This window comes from Dipodomys ordii, unplaced genomic scaffold (genome assembly GCF_000151885.1).
Source record: "Dipodomys ordii isolate 6190 unplaced genomic scaffold, Dord_2.0 Scaffold143, whole genome shotgun sequence".
NCBI lineage: Eukaryota > Metazoa > Chordata > Mammalia > Rodentia > Heteromyidae > Dipodomys > Dipodomys ordii.
The window spans coordinates 2,859,111-2,877,195 of NW_012267359.1; the positions used below are offsets into that span (position 1 = coordinate 2,859,111).

The following is an 18,085-nucleotide window of genomic DNA, read 5'->3' on the forward strand; positions in this document are numbered from 1 at the left end:
GGGGGGCCGAGGCCGGAGAGCCCTGCAGGGAGGAGGGGTGCGTGGCTGATGGGGATAGGCAGGTACAAACGCGTCTGGCGGCGGATGAGAAGGAGCAGGGTGTGGCAGCGTGTGGGGAGTGAGAAGGATTTGGGGTGCCCCAGGACCTGAAGTTGCCACACCTTGGACACCCAACCCATTGCCCCAGGCTACCCACACCTACACCCCATCCCGGCTCTGAGCCACCGTGGGGGGGACTGGGGCTCTGCCTTCCCCGTGGCGCCCGGGCTTGATGGACTGCAGCCTCTGGTTCCCCACACCCAAGCCACAGAGCCCAGGAAGGAAGGGGGGGGGCTTCCCCCTTGGAGGGTCTTATCTCTGATCCCCGAATGCGTGTGCGTGTGTGTGCATGCACGTCTGATCTGTGCCCTCCTGCCTGTGGCCTCGTCTCTGCCTGTCCCTCCCCTCGTCCCTCCTTCTCCTCATCCTGGCAGCCTGCTCCACCCCTGCTGCAGCTCCACGATAACCCTTGGGCAAGATTGTTACCTAATCTCCCTCCTGGCCCTCTCCAGCCTTCATCCGGCTTTCTTTCTCCCAGCAGACGCCCGCCCGCCTGGCCTGGCAGCCATGAGGCCCCCATGGTGTGGCCTGCGAGTGCGCTCCCGGCCTTCCCTCCTCCTCCTCCTCCTCCTCTCCCTCCTGGGTGGAGGACTGGAGGTGGAGGGGCGGGAGGATCCAGAGCTGCTGGTGACCGTCCGGGGAGGCCACCTGCGCGGGATTCGCCTGAAGGCGCCTGGGGGCCCTGTGTCCGCGTTTCTGGGCATCCCCTTCGCGGAGCCACCTGTAGGTCCCCGTCGATTTCTGCCACCAGAGCCCAAGCGGCCCTGGCCAGGAGTACTGGACGCCACGACCTTCCAGAATGTCTGCTATCAATACGTGGACACCCTGTACCCTGGTTTTGAGGGCACCGAGATGTGGAACCCCAACCGTGAGCTGAGCGAGGACTGCCTGTACCTCAATGTGTGGACACCGTACCCCCGGCCTGCAACCCCTGCACCAGTCCTCGTCTGGATCTACGGAGGCGGCTTCTACAGCGGGGCCTCCTCCCTGGACGTGTACGACGGCCGCTTCCTGGCGCGGGCTGAGGGCACCGTGCTGGTATCCATGAACTACCGAGTGGGAAGTTTTGGCTTCTTGGCCCTGCCAGGAAGCAGAGAGGCCCCAGGCAACGTGGGCTTACTGGATCAGAGGCTCGCACTGCAGTGGGTCCGAGAGAATGTGGCAGTCTTTGGGGGGGACCCGGCGTCGGTGACCCTGTTTGGGGAGAGTGCAGGGGCAGCCTCTGTGGGCATGCACCTGCTGTCCCCGCCCAGCCGGAGCCTCTTCCACAGGGCCATCCTGCAGAGCGGGACCCCTAACGGGCCCTGGGCCACTGTGGGGGTGGGAGAGGCGCGTCGCAGGGCCACGCTGCTGGCCCGCCTCGTGGGTTGTCCCCCAGGCGGCACCGGCAGCAATGACACAGAGCTAGTGGCCTGCCTGCGGACTCGGCCAGCTCAGGACCTGGTGGACCACGAGTGGCATGTGTTACCTCAAGAAAGCATCTTCCGCTTCTCCTTCGTGCCCGTGGTCGATGGGGACTTCCTCAGTGACACCCCCGAGGCCCTGACCACCACCGGAGACTTCCACGGCTTGCAGGTGACGTGAGGGTGGGGGAGCTGGCGCCTCTGGGTCTCACCTGGCCCCCTCCCTTCACCCCAGGGATCCAGGCATGAGGGCCCCTTCACACCCACTCTCAGTGGTCCAGACTTATGAGCCCAGGGCCACCTCCCCCCCCCAAAAAAAACCAAACACCAAACAAGGCTCAGACGGGGTGGGGGTAGCAGGAAGGAACTGTGGGTATATTTTCTCTTTTTTTTTTCCCCCATCCCTTCCCTGATCTGTTCTCTGCCTCCATGGTTCCAGGGCTATAACTTCATCTCTCTGGCTCTGTGTCTGTCTGTCTACCTGTCTTGTCTGTCTGTCTATGCTCCAACACCTCCCATCCTGTCCTCAACCCCCAGGTGCTGGTGGGGGTGGTAAAAGATGAGGGCTCCTATTTTCTGGTTTACGGGGCCCCAGGTTTCAGCAAAGACAACGAATCTCTCATCAATCGGGCCCAGTTCCTGGCTGGGGTGCGGGTTGGGGTCCCCCAAGCAAGCGACCTGGCAGCGGAGGCTGTGGTCCTACATTACACAGACTGGCTGAACCCGGAGGACCCAGCCCGCCTGCGAGAAGCCATGAGCGCCATTGTGGGCGACCACAACGTCGTGTGCCCCGTGGCCCAGCTGGCTGGGCGGCTGGCTGCCCAAGGCGCCCGCGTCTATGCCTACGTCTTTGAGCACCGTGCCTCCACGCTGTCCTGGCCCCTCTGGATGGGAGTGCCCCACGGCTATGAGATTGAGTTCATCTTTGGGCTCCCCTTGGACCCCGCGCTGAACTACACCATAGAGGAGAGAGTCTTTGCCCAGCGATTGATGAGATACTGGACCAACTTTGCCCGCACAGGGTCAGCAGCACTCTGGGTCAGAGGGAGGGCAAGGGATGGGCTCTTGTAGAAAGGCAGAGAAGACAAGAAAAAGGAAAGAACACAGGGATGGAGAAGCCACAGACAGGCATGGAAAATCCTGAAGAGACAGGAGCAGCCTTAGAGGAAGAGCAGAAAAGCATTTTGCCTAGCATGCTTGGGAACTTGGGTTCTATTCCCAGCAAGGGGGGAAGAATAGAATAGTGGAGGAAGAGATGAAAAGAGTCAAAGGAGTCTGTAATCAATCCTAGCTATTCAGGAGGCTGAGATCTGAGCAAAGTCCATGGGACTCTTATCTCCGATTAACCAGCAAAAATCCAAAAATGGAACTTTGGCTCAAGTGGTAGAGCACTAGCCTTGAGCACAAAAGCTAAGGGACAGCACACAGGCCCTCCCTGAGTTCAAGACCCAGGGCCAGTGCAACACAGGTGTGTGGGGAGCTGTAGTTGGGAGTGGCTGTACAACTGGATGAAGCTGTTGAGCCAGCAGAGGTTTATTTATGGTCTCTCTCTACCCACATCCACACATAGCTGTACCCGTCCAAAACGGGGACTAATAAGTGCAGCATCAGATAGATACCACCCCAAATAAGGGTGATGTGCAAAGGGACCAGACAGCTCCTGGTTAAGCCGTAAAGGCTCAATTGTAGCTTTTTTTTTTTTTTTTTGGTCCGGTTGTGGGGCCTGAACTCTGGGCCTGGGTGCTGTCCCTCAGCTCTTCAGCTCAAGGCTAGCGCTCTACCACGTGAGCCACAGCACCACTTCCGGCTTTTTTTTTCTTTTTGCTTATGTGGTGCTGAGGAATCGAACCCAGGGCCTCAGGCATGCAAGGCACGCGCTTTACCACTGAGCCATCTTCCCAGCCCCTCAATTGTAGCTGTGTGTGTGTGTGTGTGTGTGTGTGTGTGTGTGTGTGTGTGTGTGTGTGTGTGTGGATACTGGGACTTGAACCCAAAAGTTTTGTACTAGGTAGATGGGAACTTAATTGCAGTACAGCAATTAAAGCGGGACGCAAACAAAAAGACCAAGGAGAGGAAGAAAGAAAAGGGACAGAGAGGAAGGGCAGGAGGAGAGGAAGACCCCCCCCCCCGATGATGGGGAGCCCTGCTGCGGGAGGGAGATGAGGCTATTGGGGAGCTGAAGCCACCACCAGCGCCCCCCCCCGCCCCCCTCCGGTCAAGAGGCGGACCCTGCACCTCCCTCATTCCCCCGGGAAGCAGGGCTCCGAGGGGCTGAGCCTTCCCTCTCCTCCCGCAGGGACCCCAATGACGCCGGGGACCCCACGGCCGCGCAGTGGCCGCCCTACACGCCGGGCGCGCAGCAGTACGTGGGCCTGGGCCTGCGGCCGCTGGAGGTGCGGCGCGGGCTGCGCGCCCAGGCCTGCGCCTTCTGGAACCGCTTCCTCCCCAAGCTGCTCAGCGCCACCGGTACGGGGGACCCCGGGGAGGGCTCGGGGTGCAGCCGGGCGGGGCGGGGCCGGCCGCGTGTAACCCCCCCCTCTTCTCCCCACCCCAGCCTCCGAGGCTCCCGGCACCGGGCCGGGCCCCGCCCGCGGGGAGGCGGCCCCGAGGCCCCGGCCCGGCCTCCTCCTCCTCCTCCTCCCCCTCCTCTCCCGGCTTCTGCGGCTCTGACCCCGGCCTCTCCCCCTCCCTCCGGCCGCGGGGCCCCTCCGTGCGCGGTGGGACGCGGGGGAGGCCCCAGCACCCGCGCGTGGAATTGCTAACGCCATTGTTGTTGCACGAGCGTAAAGTCATCCTCCTCCCCGGGGACCCGAGCCGGCGCGGCGGGAGGGGCCGGGCGCGGCGCCTCGCCGCGGGCTCTAACCGCTTCGGTCTCTTTTCTCCCCCTCTCGCCTCGGCCCTTTCCGCTCCCCCCTCCCCGGCGCCCCCCCTCCGCCCCCGGCGTCCCCCCTCCGCCCCCCTCCCCACGCCGTGCCGGCCGCAGACACGCTGGACGAGGCGGAGCGCCAGTGGAAGGCCGAGTTCCATCGTTGGAGCTCCTACATGGTGCACTGGAAGAACCAGTTCGACCATTACAGCAAGCAGGACCGCTGCTCGGACCTGTGAGGAGACCGGCTGTACATACTCTTATTTATTTACGGTCTGGACTGTAGCAGACGACCCCAGACCGCGCTCCCCGCCAGCCCGCCCCCTGGGCTCCCGCCCTCTGCATGTCCCGGGCCGAGCTCCCTCCCCCGCGGTGCCTTCGCCCCTCGGGGCTGCCAATAAACTGTTATAGCCACGGCGCGTGCGCGACTGGGAACCGGGCCGGGGACCGGTGGGGGCGGGAGGACCCGCCCAAAGGATCCGCGTGAGAGAGGCGGGGCGGGGTTCACTGCGGGGAGAGCATGCCGGGCGCAGGCGCAAAGGCCGCTGCCCCGCCCTTACCGCAGGCCCCGCCTGCTCGGCGGAGCTCGCACCTGCGCAGTGGAGTGCGAGGGCCGCAGTGCACTGTGGGAATCCCCGCTCGGCGTTGCCGGGGCCGCCGCGTCGATCATCCCGCGGACGTCTCGGGCTGGGCAAGCGCGCTCCGCCCGCCAGTCCCGACCTCAGGGAGCCCAGAGTCTGCGCCGAGGAGGCCCAGACCCAGTTACGCCGTGCGTAGTCGGTGATGGGGGCTGCAGCACCGCTGCGGGACGTCCACCGGGGCCTGGTCCCGCCGAGCGGCGGCCCCGCGCGCGTGGCCCTCCTGTCGGGCCACTACCTCTACTACCACTACGGCTGCGACGGCCTGGACGACCGCGGCTGGGGCTGCGGCTACCGCACGCTGCAGACGCTGTGCTCCTGGCCCGAGGGCCGCCCTACCCGCGTGCCGACACTGGACGCCGTGCAGGCCGCCCTGGAGGACATGGGCGACAAGCCCCCCGGCTTCTGCGGCTCCCGGAGCTGGATAGGCTGCGTGGAAGCCAGCCTCTGCCTGGACCACTTCGAGGGCCCCGTGGGGCGCTTGTGCCACGTACCCCGCGGAGCTGGGCTCCAGGGGGTGCTGGAGAAGCTCTACTCCCACTTCGCGGGGGGCGGAGGCCCCGTGATGGTGGGAGGGGACGCAGACGCCCGCTCCAAGGCCCTGCTGGGAGTCTGCCTCGAGCCCGGCGGCCAGGCCTACGTGCTGATACTGGACCCGCACTACTGGGGCACCCCCAAAAGCCCCAATGAACTGCAGGCCGGCGGGTGGGTGGGCTGGAGAGAGGTGAGCACAGCCTTTGACTCCCACTCCTTCTACAACCTGTGCCTGACCAGCCGCAACCCTCAGAAGCAGCCACCCACCCTGGACTGAGGGCCTGGGCCCAGAACTGAAGCGCCCCCATGTGCACCTAACTCAGGGCTCCCAGCAGAGCCTGTCCTCCCTGGTCAGAAATAAAGTGGCCCCAGCAGGTGCAGGCATTCGGGCCGATCAGGGAAGGTGATGATGGACACAGAGTCACTACTTGAAGTGCTTTTATTGGCAGTAATGCTAACGTACAAAAATTTCTCAGCTGAAGGGACAAGGCAGTCACAAGTACAGACAACACTAGTGAGGGGCAGAGGGGTCAAAAGAAATCCACGTCATCGGGGGCATCCAGGTCCCGGTACTCCACAATGGCCCTGGGATCTCCTCGAACCATCCTGTGAGGTTGGAGAGGCAGATGAGAGTGGGCACCCCCCACTCTCGAGTTTGAAGGAGGCAAAGATGGCCATTTGGGCTCTGGCTCACCTGTTGCGAGGTTTTCCGGGATAACCTCCCTGGCCTCGGAAGGCGTCATAGTTGCCGCGGCCAGCACCATAGGGAGCGTGGGGATACGGAGGCCCTCCTGTGGGGACTGCGGGGCGCACAGCTCCTGATAGGACAGAGCCACAGCTCACACCAGCCTGGCTCAGCCTTCTTCCTCCCAGCTACCTTCCACACAGCCACCAAGCTGCTTCCATCTCCCTCTCGAACCTACCTCCATAGCCCAAGATGGGAGGCCGAGGTTGACCATAGGGCATCAGACCCTGGGGCGTCTGGTGTGGGTAGGGGAGTCCCGGGGTTAGGCCTGGGGGGAGTACAACATGGACAGGGACATGAATTACTGCGGGAGGGGGGAGGGGAGGGGAGGGGATGCACCCAGGACAAATGATTGTATGAATATGGCCCAAGTGGGTGGGGAATGCCTACAGTCAAGGAGAGACTGCCAGACCCCCATGGATCGTATCTTACTCTGGGCAGGGCCTGGAGGCTGAGCTGGCTTGATCTCAGGGAGAGCTGGGCGCTTGGCATCCGTGAGAAAGTTGTTAAAAAACGCCACCTCCTTTTTCACTTCCTCAATCTTCTCCGCATGCTTGTTGAAGATGTGTTTACGCACAAACTCTGGACCCTAGGTAGAGAGGAGAAGGTCAGTGCAGAGCAAACCATGTGGGTTCCTTGTTCCCACACTCAAGCCAGAAGGTCCCCAGCCCCCCTCCTCCTCCCACACCACCATCTAGCCCACCAATTCTCAGCATCCCAGACCTTGAATTTCTTGCCACTGAGAGGACATAGCCACTTATCCTTGCCCAGTTCTTGGGTGTTGGAGGTGACAAACTTTTCCACTTCCTGTTCAGGATCTTTGCGCCCCATCTTCTGGGCCTCTTCCTCTGAGAGGGATTCCCTCACACTCAGCAGGGGAGTCAGCTTCTCCTCAAAGGTCTTCTGCCACTCCAGCACTGGGTTGGAGAACAGAACCACAGGTTGGAGGAGGGAACTGGCACAAGGCCAAGGAGGCAGCGACTAGCCAGTTGAAAGGAGGGAAATCTGGGGAGCCGGCACTCACCCTCTCCATGGCTGATGCGGTTGGGAGGCATGGGCCCCCGGACATGGATGATGCCACAGCGGTTGGGCATCTCGTCCTCATTGGGGTACTCACAGGTGTTGTAGTAATCCAGGGAATGCACAATGCGTAAATAGAGAAGGAGCTTGTCCAAAACCTACAGAGCACAGGAAGCCTGGTCACCACTCCATCTCCTCCACCACTGCCCTCTGCACTCACCCCATGTCCGGCCCTCACTGGCACCTTGATCAACTTCTCATCACGCTCCACATTTATCTCTGCCGGGTTCCCTTCCTTGGGAGGCTCTTCAGGGGGGGCCCCCCCGCTGCTCCCCAGCAGTTCCTCCTCCTCAGCACTGACTTCCTCTATCAGGTAGTCGGTAATGTTCTTCAAAATTGGATTTTGCGAGGGCAGACTCTGGTGAGAAGAGACAGGGTGTTGAGGCAGAGCCCCTCCAGGTGGGCAATCAGGGAAGCCATGCATTGAAGGCACTTCTGAACGTGTTCCACTAGGCCACAGTGACCACAGTGGTCTGTGCTACAGAAGCCACCACCCAGACACCACAGGGCCAAAGTGAGGGTGGGCTGAGTCCCAGGAGGCATGGGCTGTTTTGGAAACTGAACCCCAGGGAGTCACTGACTGTTGGCAGAGTTGGCAGTGGAGGTGTGCCAGGCTCCGAGGCCCAGAGCTGCGTCCTGTCATCCAGCGTGTGGATCAGCTTGGCGGCCAGCTTGATGTCGTTGCGCACAATCTGCTTGTGCTGTGTGATGCCATTGATGTTGCGGACACGCCTGGTCAGGTCCCTGTTAACACCGGGGCTCAGCTCGCACTCCCGGAGCTGGAGGGACACAAAGCAGGAAGCTGACCACCTGCCCTGGGAGCAGAGCTCAGAGAATGTGCTCTATCCGTGCCAGGGCACCTGGGCGGGGACAGGAGGGGTCTGGCCCACACACCTCCCCACACTTACTCGGATGTTCTGCAGGTTCCAGCAGATCTCCTTGATGTTAACACTTCGGTCAAAGGTCACCCAGCCACGCCGGAAAAACCTAGGTGAGGAAGGAATGTGAGCACCATTCCAAGCGCCTCCCCCTGCACCCCCCCCACATCCCTGTCCAGTCTCACCTCCTCTCTGGCTGGGGCTCCGACAGCGCCACACGCATAAAACCTGGGTATCTCTTACATAGCTGTGAAAAGGGGAGCATAAGAGCTATGAGTGATCCCTAAATGCACCTCTTCCTCCGACTCCAACTTCCCTCAGAACCCTGAGGAAATCTGGTTTCCTTTTCTTGGGCGGTACTGGGGATCAAACCCTAGGCTTCCAGTGCAAAATGCCCTTTAATCCTCCCCATGCTGGGGCAAGAGCAAAAGCTGACAAGCCTAAGAACAGAATCCCCCCCAAGGATCCTCCAAGGGCAGGTGATAGAAGGGGTCCCCACTAGGTGCCAGACTGCCTTCTCACAGGCAGTCCATGTGCCCACACACAGGACCCACTTCCCCACTCACAGACGTGATCTCAGCCCGGGAAATGTTGGGTGCGATGTTGCGCATGAAGAGGGAACAGGTCTTGTGCAGCGGCCGGGGCTTGCACTCCAACCCCACCGCGTCCTTGGCCTTCTCCTTTTCGTCTTCCTTGGGCTTCTCCTTTTCCTTGACCGCATCTTCTGGGCATGAACAAGCAGGGGTTGGTTTAGTGGGGAGCCAGGGAAGCTGGTGCTGCACAATAGGAGAGGCGGCTCCACATCCTACCCTTCCTGGCCTGGGCAGCACAAAAAACCCACCGGCCTCCTCTTTCTCCTCCTCCGCCTGGCCGTTCTCGGACTCCGACTCAGATTCAGACACACTGCCTTCATCAAAGCTGTCACCACCACTGTGCTTCCTGTTCCGCTTCTTGCTCTGTGGACACCACAGGAGTGGGTGGCATCAGGCACAGCCAAGGCCTGGCCCCCATAGGCTGGCCCCATGCACAAGACACCAGATCACCTTTTTGGCTTCCTTCTCGGAGTCTTCTTTCTTCTCCTCATCTCCATCCCCTTCAGACTTCTTGGTTTTGTCATCGCTGGAATTACCATTTTCAGCCTACAAGCGGAGATGTTCACTGGAACTGCCCGTCATCCCCTCTCACCTTTGCGAGGCTCCTCTCTCGCCCCCACTAGATGAACCCCAGTTCTAGCTCCTTGGGGCCATCAGCCCACCTGTTTGCCATCTTCTTTCTTATCATCCTTCTCATTGGCCTTGCGCTCTCCATCCCCCAGGCCTGGGCCGGCCCGGCCTTCTTCTTTCTTATTGGGCTCTCCTGGTTTTCCGGCCTGCTCCTCCTCCTCCTCTTGCTCCAGGATGCGCAGATCGTTCTCTGTGCCTCCTTCCATCTTAATCACAGCTGCCAACAAAGACAGACGCACTCACAATCTGAAGACCTGCCTCTCCTGCCAACCTGCTTCCACCCTATCAGTGCCCGCACCTGCATCCAACATCTTGACGATGGCATCTGCTTTGTCTATGTCCAGGAGGAGGTTATCAAACCAGCCACTGTCCATGAGGGACAGGAAGACCCTCAGCCGGTTCTGCAGGCCCCCCCGGGCCTCCTGCCGACGCTTCCCCACCTCATCAGGGTGGTACTTAGACCGAAACCTGGGAAGGAAGCAGGAGGCAAAGATGGAGCCGTAAGCAGAGGCCCAGGCAGGTTGTGGGGAGGGGCCCAGGAAAGGCAGGGCAAAGCCCCCATCCTCACCCACAAAAGGCCATAAAAGCAGAGATTGGGGGGAGGGGTGCACTAGAACCACCCCACACCCCAAAAGGAACCACAGGTTGTGCTCTGAAGTGATCTGGGAGAAAATCAGGAGCTTAGAACTCTGGGTTTGGGGAAGACAAAGGACCACAGGGCGGGCCGGCCTCTGGGGAACACCGACAGGAAAGATGTTGTTCCCCAGAGCTTGAAAAAGAAGTAGAAACAAGAGGGCCCAGAGAACCCCCTCTGCAGGCTAACCCCAAACTACAGTCACCAGAGGTGCTCCCGCCAGCTCCCTCCACCCGGGTGGAGAAGGAAGGAAACCTGAAGTACATTGGATAGAAAACCAAAGGCAGGGCCACCTTCCCCACAGGAAGATAAGCGAGAGGTAAAGGGGCAGGAAAAGGCAGAAGTGCCCAGAGCCTCAGGGACTGCCCAGAGGGGGGAGAGAAGGGCTGCTGGTTAAGGTGGAGGGCGGAGTGTGAGAAATGAAACACTGCACTGGTGCATGGTGGGAGAAGGAGGTATTAGAATATTAGGAGTATAAGAAAAAGAGGAAAGGGGAAATGTGAAAAAAGGCCCAGAGATTTAAAACAGAGTGAAAACTAAAGTACCAAACAGAAAACAACACAAGAGGGAGGAAGGTTAGGCAGAAAAGGAGCAGAGACAGAGAACAACAGGTATGTGAGAGATCCAGACACAGACAAACAGAGTGACGAGAAAGGGGACAGGACAGAACAGAACCACAAGTTGAGCAGAGGAAAGGAAAGCCGCAGGCGTCACCTCCACGATCTTTACCTTGGCTGCTTGGTCAAACAGAGCTCAAGATTTAACTAGTGGCGCCCAGGGCCCATGCTGGCTGGCGGGCGGGCGCCGGCTGGCTCCTGGCTGGGGCTCCCGGCCCAGACGCCCCAGCCCCGCGGGACTGCGCGGTGGGGGGCCCTGACTGACTAACTGCCTGAGCGATCACATTCAGCTAAGCTGCTGCATTGTGCACAGCAGCGCCCTGCCTGTCTGCCTGGCCGGGGCCCGCGCGGCTCAGCCCAGGGGCTCATGTTTGGGCTGGGTATGGTGGGGGTGGAGGTGGGTTTGCTCCGAGCTCCGTCGATGAGCGGGTGTAGTTCCCAGTTCTGGCTCTTTTCAAGGAGGAGGAGCAGAAAGAGGATGAGGAGGAGGAGCAGGAAGGGGGGAAAAGATGGTTGATTAAAATTAAAACATCCACAAAAGAAAAAAAAACGCATTCTTTTTCTGTCAAACGGCCCTGAGATCTTTGCTTTTCTTGTCTGGATTCACTGGTCGCCTTTGGGAGGATGCCACAGCAAACAGGTCCTGGCGATCAGAGACGGCCCAGTACCAGCAGGTGGGAGGCAGACTGCCTGCTGCCCCGAGGGGCCAGCTGCCTGGAGGTGTCTCAGTGAAGACAGTGGAGAAGGGAGATGGCATGGGGGCCGTGGCAGTCACTGAAGTAAGGAGACCCATCAGCCAATGCTGCCCCCGCCCCCTCCCACAGGAAGTCCAGGACTAGGGGGAGGGATGAGGACAGGGCTACAGCAGGGCTAGGCAAAGGCAGCCAGGGAGGAGAGCCACTCACCACTCCTCATCTTTGTGAGCCAGGAAGAAGTCCTGCATCTGCTGTCTGCGGAAGTCCAGCTTGTAGTCATTGTAGCGCTTCACTGCCTCTGTCTCGTCCACGGAGTCATCCAACGAGAGCAGAAACTCCTTGAAGCTCTTCATCACGGGCGGCGGCACACCCAGGTCGATCTCAGCAATGCTGCCCAGCCTGTGGGTGGGAAGATGTGGTTGTGGGGGAGAGGACACTGTGGCCAGCAGCCCCCCCCTCCCCACATACCTGTGCCCACCCCACTCCCTGGCTCTAGCCCACAAGCCTGGCAAGCAGACCCCTGTGCCCAGAACCTAGGATCTTTACCTGGCCTGTATAGGCAGGACGTGGTGCTGCATGATGTGGACGTCTGGGTGGCCCCAGGGCTGAGGGGGGCCGTAAGTCGGGCCCCCTCCCCCCCCAGCATAGGGCATCTCATAGCCACTGTGGTAAGGGTCAGAGCTGTGCTCATCCCTGGGGGTGAAGAACACAAAGGTCAGGAAAGCAGGCAGCACAAAGGAGTGCAAGGAGGCAGGGCATGCCTGCAGCCTCCAGCCACAGTCTGAGAGAACCAAGGAACTCGGGGTGGGCGGGGGGTGGCTTTGGATGGAAGGAGGGATGTGTGGAGGCCATGTGTCCTCACCAGTCTCTCCGCATGCGCTTCTGGGGTGGGCTGAGCTCATGGCGTGGGGGAGAGAATCGCTCCCGTCGATTCCGGTCGTAGTCTCGATATTCTCCCCGACTGCGGCGCTCTCGGCCTCGGTCCCACTCCCTGAGGTAAGGACAGGGCCAGTGGTTATGGACACAACTGGTACATCAGGGTGTCTCAGCCCCAGGAGGCACAGGTAGGAGGACTGAGTTTCAAGACAGCTGGGGCTCTGTAGCAATACCTGTCTATACAACCAGGCCTGTGGTGCAGCTCCTGCTTAGCCTGTCCCAGATCACAAGACGCCAGCCCCCATCACTGCAAATGCACCATCGGAGCCCAGCCCATGTGGCTCTCGGGGGAGCATACACTAAAAGAGACTGAGCTGGTTCCCACCCAGCTCACCCCTAACTCCCCTGACCTCACCAAACACTGCCCTGCACTGGTCCCTTCAGCAATGCTATTCTCCCCCTTCCCTGCTCTCAAGTCATCTTCCCCAAGCAACATGAGCTAAAATGGCAGCAAACAACCCTGATCAACACTCTGGCTTTTCCTGGCTGGCCAGTACCAGTGCCTCATCCCCCTTTGCCCATGTGAGGCCAGCACACAGCCCCACTCAGAAATCACTGCTCCACTGTGGCAAGTTATCAGTGTTTACGTACCCAAACTAAGATGAAATCTTACCTATTTGTCTTGAAATTATGAACTGACACAAGCTACATAATTTCTGAGGGAAAAAAAAAAATCACTCCTTCCCATCCTCAAAAAACTAGAAGTGTTTTGTTTTTATCATTTTATGAACCTCTTCAAAGCCTGCCTTAGGTTGGGTGCTAGTGGCTCACACCTGTAATCCTAGCAATATAGCAAGCTGAGATCTGAGGATCAAGGTGCAAACACAGCCCAGGCAGGAAAGTCTCTGAGACTTTCATCTCTAATTAACCACCCTCAAAAAAGCTACAAGTGGAGCTGTGGCAGAGCACTAGCCTTGACCAAGAGAAGCTGAGAAGCCAGGCACCAGTGGTTCACACCTGGAATCCTAGCTACTAAGGAGGCTGAGATCTGAGGATTACGGTTCAAAGCCAGCTGGGGCAGGAAAGACTGTGAGACTCTTTTTTTTTTTTCTTTTTGGGTCCGGTCGTGGGGCCTGAACTCTGGGCCTGGGCACTGTCCCTCAGCTCTTCAGCTCAAGGCTAGTGTTCTACCACTTGAGCCACAGCGCCACTTCTGGCTTTTTATTTTTTGCTTATGTGGTGCTGAGGAATCCAACCCAGGGCCTCAGGCATGCAAGGCAAGCGCTCTACCACTGAGCCACCTTCCCAGCCCCATGTGAGACTCTTATCTCCAATAAATTACTCAGAAAATCAAAGTGGCACAGTGGCTTTAAGTGGTAGAGCACTCACCTTGAGCTGAAAAGCTGAGGGGACAGCGTTCAGGCCTAGAGTTCAAGACCCATGACCAAAAAAAAAAAGTAAAGAGTAGCTGAAACTAAAACCACATTAGTGAACATCTTGTCCTGTTCTACCATCCCCTGTTAACAGTTCTTGGGGTGAGTTATCTCAGTATCAAATTAAAGTATTCATTAGTGTGCTACTTATCACAAGTCTTCAAGCACTGGGAAGCTGCCAGGCTCACATTGGTAGATACAAGTTTTCAAAAGTTTTGGCTTAGCCAGGAGCCGGCGGCTCAGGCCTATAATCCTAGCTACTCAGGAGGCTAAGATCTGAGGATCACCGATCATAGCAAGCCCAGGCGGGAAAGTCTGTGAGACTCATCTCCAATAAACCACTAGAAAACCAGAAGTGGCACTGTGGCTCAAGCGGTAGAGCACTCACCTAGAGCTGAAGAGCGCAGGGACAGCGCCCAAGCCCAGAGTTCAAGCCCTATGACCGACCAAAAAAAAAAAAAAAAAAGTTTTGGCTTTTGGGCTGGAATGTAGCTCAGTGGCAAAGCTCTTGCCTAGCAAGTGCAACATCATGGGTTCGATCCCCAGTACCAAAAAGGACAAAATAGTTTTAAAAAACCAGCCAAACTAACAACCCTTTGGCAGGTACCAGTGGCTCACGCCGGTAAGCCTAGCTATTCAGGAGGCAGAGATATGAGGATAGTGGTTCAAAGACAGCCTGGGCAGGAAAATCCATGAGACTCATCTCCAATAAAAACCAAAGAAAACTGGGAGTGGCACTGTGGCTCAAGTGGAAGAGCGCTAGCCTTGAGCTGAAGAGCTGAGGAACAGTGCCCAGGCCCAGAGTTCAAGCCCCATGACCAACAACAAAAAAAAAAAGTTTTGGCTTTCACAGGAAATATTCCAAGTCATCACTGGCAACAAATACTGAGGACTCTCCTCAAAGAAACTGCTCCCCTTACTTCATCCTCAGGGTGTATGCAAATGCCACTCAAGACCCTTTGGCACAGAAAAAAGTACTTCAACTCTCAACTCCAAATCAACTCACAATTGTTATTGCTCAAGGTACAAGAATGTCACAATCAAACTCCTCACACTGTACGATTACAGTACACAGAGAAAATGCATGGAGAGACCTTACGATTACAGTACACAGAGAAAATGCATGGAGAGACCTACGGGCAGTAATATGCTTTCTCCACACCTCTTTCCTCCTAGCACTGGAAAGATGGGGAGGCTGGGATGGGACTTCACATAGAGCTTGTGAAGCATGCATAAGGAATCTAGTTCCAACCCAGCACCACAAAAGGACAGAGATTACATCTACATGAAACTCCGTTCAAAGCAGACACTGGTGGCTCATCCCTGTAATGCTAGCTACCCCCAAGAGGATGAGATCTAAGAATATCAGTTTGAAGCCAGCAGGGGCAGGAAAAGTCTGAGAGTCTCTTAATCTCCAATGAACCAACCACCAGAAACCCAAAGTGGGGCTGTAGTGACAGAGCTCCAGCTTGAGTTAAAAAAACAAACAAGAGGGCCTGGGAAGGTGGCTCAGTGGTAGACTCTTACCTTACATGCATGAGGCCCTAGGTTCAATTCCTCAGCACCACATAAACAGAAAAAAAGCCAGAAGTGGTGCTGTGGCTCAAGTGGTAGAGTGCTAGCCTTGAGCTGAAGAGCTGAGGGACAGCGCCCAGGCCGAGTTCAGGCCCCAAGATGGGAAAATAAAGAAAAAAGCACAAAGCCCTGAGTTCAAGCCATGGTACTGGCATGCCACACACACACACACACACACACACACACACGGACTTCTCAGAAAGCTAATCAGGAGCTGCTTCAAACAATCAATTAAGCATATTTGACAATGTCCAATGACTCTGCTTGAATACTGCTGTCCTGCTAGAGAAAGGCAATTCCTTGGCCATCAGGTACTTTTTTTTTTTAGAAACCTTTTCAATAATTAGCAACCCAAAAAAAAAAGATTCTTTCGGTGCCTGTATAAACTGTACTTTTTACGTACACCCCAAATTCGTACTTCTACCGTTTGGATCTCAAGGGCATTTCCAAAAAAATGAAGCCACAGCTCGTTCTTTTACTCAAGAGCACAAAGCACGGGCCAACGAGGAGCTAACTGCATTGTATGTAACGTGTCACCCCAACGCAGTCACCAAGGCGGAGGCAAGTGAGGACGGGGTGGGGGGGGGGGCTCTGGGTCCCTGCTGCGGCCCGGCGTCGCCGGTACCTGTCATTCCAGTCGTCGCCTCGCCGCCTTTCATCTCTTTCCCGGGATCGGTCATAGTCGCTGCGCTCCCGTCGGAACTTGTCCCTGCGCCTCCGGTCGTACTCGTCGTCGCTGTCACCCATGGTGAGGTCTGCAGAGGCCTGGGCCCCAGGGAGGAGGAGGAGGGAGGCGCGACGTGACCGACCCGGACCCAAGATGCGGCGGCACCGCACCGGGAGAGGCGGGCACGGCCGCCTCCCTCCCGCCAAGGCCGGCCGGCCGGGGGACCTGGCAATCCGCGGCCGGTGGCGGGCTCGGGGCTCGCGGTTCCGGTCTCCGGGGAGGGGGGAGGGGGGTCCCCGCCCCGCCCACGCGGCCCGCAGCCCCTCCCCCACCTGGAGCGACCGCGGCCGTTAGCCCCGCGCGCCTGCGGGCGTCTTCCGGGCACACGACGAGAACGGTGGGGACGACAGGGGAACGTGGGGCTCTCAGCCAAGGGGCCGGGGGGACTGGGGGGAGCGGGGACGGCGGAGACGGAGCGGCGGCCGCGCGCCTGGGCCGCACGCACGCACGCACGCACGCCCCGCCGTGCGAACCAGGCCCCGCGAGGCCCGAAGGAGGGAAAAGGGGGACGCGAGGGATGACGGGAAGGGGCGGAGCCACAGAAGTCTCGCGCACCTCCTGAGCGCGAAGGCGCGAACACCGAGGGAACTACGGGAGCTCGGCGGGGCCACCTGGGATCTCGCGAGGGCGGGCAGCAAGCGCTCTCGGGAGCCCTTCCTCAGACGGACGTCAGAAGTCAGAGGTCGCAGGTCGCGCCTTCCCCCCCATCTCCTTTCTGTCAGCCAGTTCACGTCCTGGGCTTTGAAACGGTCTCGGATCTCCTCGGGACGCGGGGTCCCGGCACTGCAACCATTTTGCAGTGCGGCCCACCATTTTCTGCACTTTCAAGGGAACCAGCCTTTCTGATTTTGCGCGGGTCCTGGGGCTCGAACTCAGGGCCTGGAGGCCCGAGGCTGGCGCTCTGCCGCCTGGAGTCAGTCATCGCACCACTTCCGGCTTTTTGAGTGGTTTACTGGAGAGAAGTCTCACGGAATTTCCCACGTGGGCTGGCTTCTCACCGCCATCCTCGGATCTCAGCCTGCCGAGTAGCTGGGATTACAGGCGTGAGCCTGGGCGCGGGCCTGAGAACCAGCCTCTATTGGCACAGCACACACCGTTTGCAAAACCAAGGGTGCCCCGCGCGCACGGGACTGGCAGATCTGTCATTAACCTCCATGCTCTGATGACAGACAAGCTGTGGGGGACAGGCCTGAGCCACAAGCAGCATCCGCCCGCCTCAGGCTCCATGTCCCAAATCCCTTTACAGTGAGTGAATGTGAAGTGTAACGGAAATGCTCCGTTCCTGAGTGTGTGGCCTTGCTTCCACCACTGACCAGGGATGGTTTTACACCAAACTACATTTAAAAGAGTTTAGTCGGGGCTGGGAAGTTGGCTCAGTGGTAGAGCGCTTGCCTTGCATGCCTGAGGCCCTGGGTTCGATTCCTCAGTACCACATAAGCAGAAAAAATCCAGAAGTCGTGCTGTGGCTCAAGTGGTAGAGCACTAGCCTTGAGCTGAAGAAGCTCAGGGACAGCATTCAGGCCCTGCTGACCAGGGATGGTTTTACACCAAACTACATTTAAAAGAGTTTAGTCGGGGCTGGGAAGTTGGCTCAGTGGTAGAGCGCTTGCCTTGCATGCCTGAGGCCCTGGGTTCGATTCCTCAGTACCACATAAGCAGAAAAAATCCAGAAGTCGTGCTGTGGCTCAAGTGGTAGAGCACTAGCCTTGAGCTGAAGAGCTGAGGGACAGTGCTCAGGCCCAGAGTTCAGGCCCCGCAACTGGACCAAAAAAAAAAAAAAAAGTTTAGTACAGCTAGGTTCCAGTGCCGGCTCAGGCCTGTAATCGTAGCAACTCGGGAGGCGGAGACTTGGAAGAACGAATTGAGGCTAGCCTGGGCAGAAAGGTTGGTGAGACTCCCATCTCCAAAATAACCAGTGAAAAGGGACTAGAGGTGTGTGTGTCTCCAATGGAAGAGCATCAGTCTAGCAAGCATGAAGCCCTGAGTCTAAACCCCAGTACAAATAACAAAAAAGCCAGACACTGGTGGTTCACACCTGTAATCCTAGCTACTTGGGAGGCTG

The 18,085-nt window shown here is 58.4% G+C and overlaps 3 protein-coding genes across 5 annotated transcripts; 2 read left to right on the top strand and 1 right to left on the bottom strand.

Annotated features, from left to right (window-relative positions):
• Nucleotides 1–355: 355 nt before the first annotated feature.
• On the top strand, nucleotides 356–4,720 carry Ache (acetylcholinesterase (Yt blood group)). The gene is made up of 4 exons (XM_013031761.1): nucleotides 356–1,674; nucleotides 2,040–2,524; nucleotides 3,799–3,968; nucleotides 4,486–4,720. Exons 1-4 carry the CDS (start codon nucleotides 607–609, stop codon nucleotides 4,605–4,607), a joined length of 1,845 nt encoding a protein of 614 aa, XP_012887215.1. The 5' UTR covers nucleotides 356–606; the 3' UTR covers nucleotides 4,608–4,720.
• Nucleotides 4,721–4,993: 273 nt separating this feature from the next.
• Ufsp1 (UFM1-specific peptidase 1 (non-functional)) lies at nucleotides 4,994–5,946 on the top strand. Its single transcript, XM_013031789.1, has one exon. The coding sequence runs from the start codon at nucleotides 5,152–5,154 to the stop codon at nucleotides 5,815–5,817; it is 666 nt and encodes a 221-aa protein (XP_012887243.1). The 5' UTR covers nucleotides 4,994–5,151; the 3' UTR covers nucleotides 5,818–5,946.
• Nucleotides 5,947–5,961: 15 nt separating this feature from the next.
• Nucleotides 5,962–16,495, bottom strand: Srrt (serrate, RNA effector molecule). 3 transcript variants are annotated; one of them, XM_013031790.1, is made up of 20 exons: nucleotides 16,296–16,495; nucleotides 15,922–16,061; nucleotides 12,275–12,403; nucleotides 11,959–12,105; nucleotides 11,623–11,811; nucleotides 9,765–9,934; nucleotides 9,499–9,683; nucleotides 9,287–9,382; nucleotides 9,085–9,199; nucleotides 8,810–8,964; nucleotides 8,429–8,490; nucleotides 8,274–8,352; nucleotides 7,947–8,144; nucleotides 7,550–7,723; nucleotides 7,310–7,463; nucleotides 7,009–7,202; nucleotides 6,718–6,874; nucleotides 6,464–6,565; nucleotides 6,235–6,358; nucleotides 5,962–6,146 (listed from the first exon to the last, which is right to left on the bottom strand). In XM_013031790.1, the coding sequence occupies exons 2-20, from the start codon at nucleotides 16,041–16,043 to the stop codon at nucleotides 6,071–6,073; spliced, it is 2,628 nt and encodes an 875-aa protein (XP_012887244.1). In that variant the 5' UTR covers nucleotides 16,044–16,061; nucleotides 16,296–16,495; the 3' UTR covers nucleotides 5,962–6,070. The 3 variants fall into 3 exon arrangements, with proteins under 3 accessions (XP_012887244.1, XP_012887245.1, XP_012887246.1); XM_013031791.1 differs by having other exon boundaries at nucleotides 6,464–6,553; nucleotides 8,810–8,967; XM_013031792.1 differs by having other exon boundaries at nucleotides 5,968–6,146; nucleotides 6,464–6,553.
• Nucleotides 16,496–18,085: the final 1,590 nt, after the last annotated feature.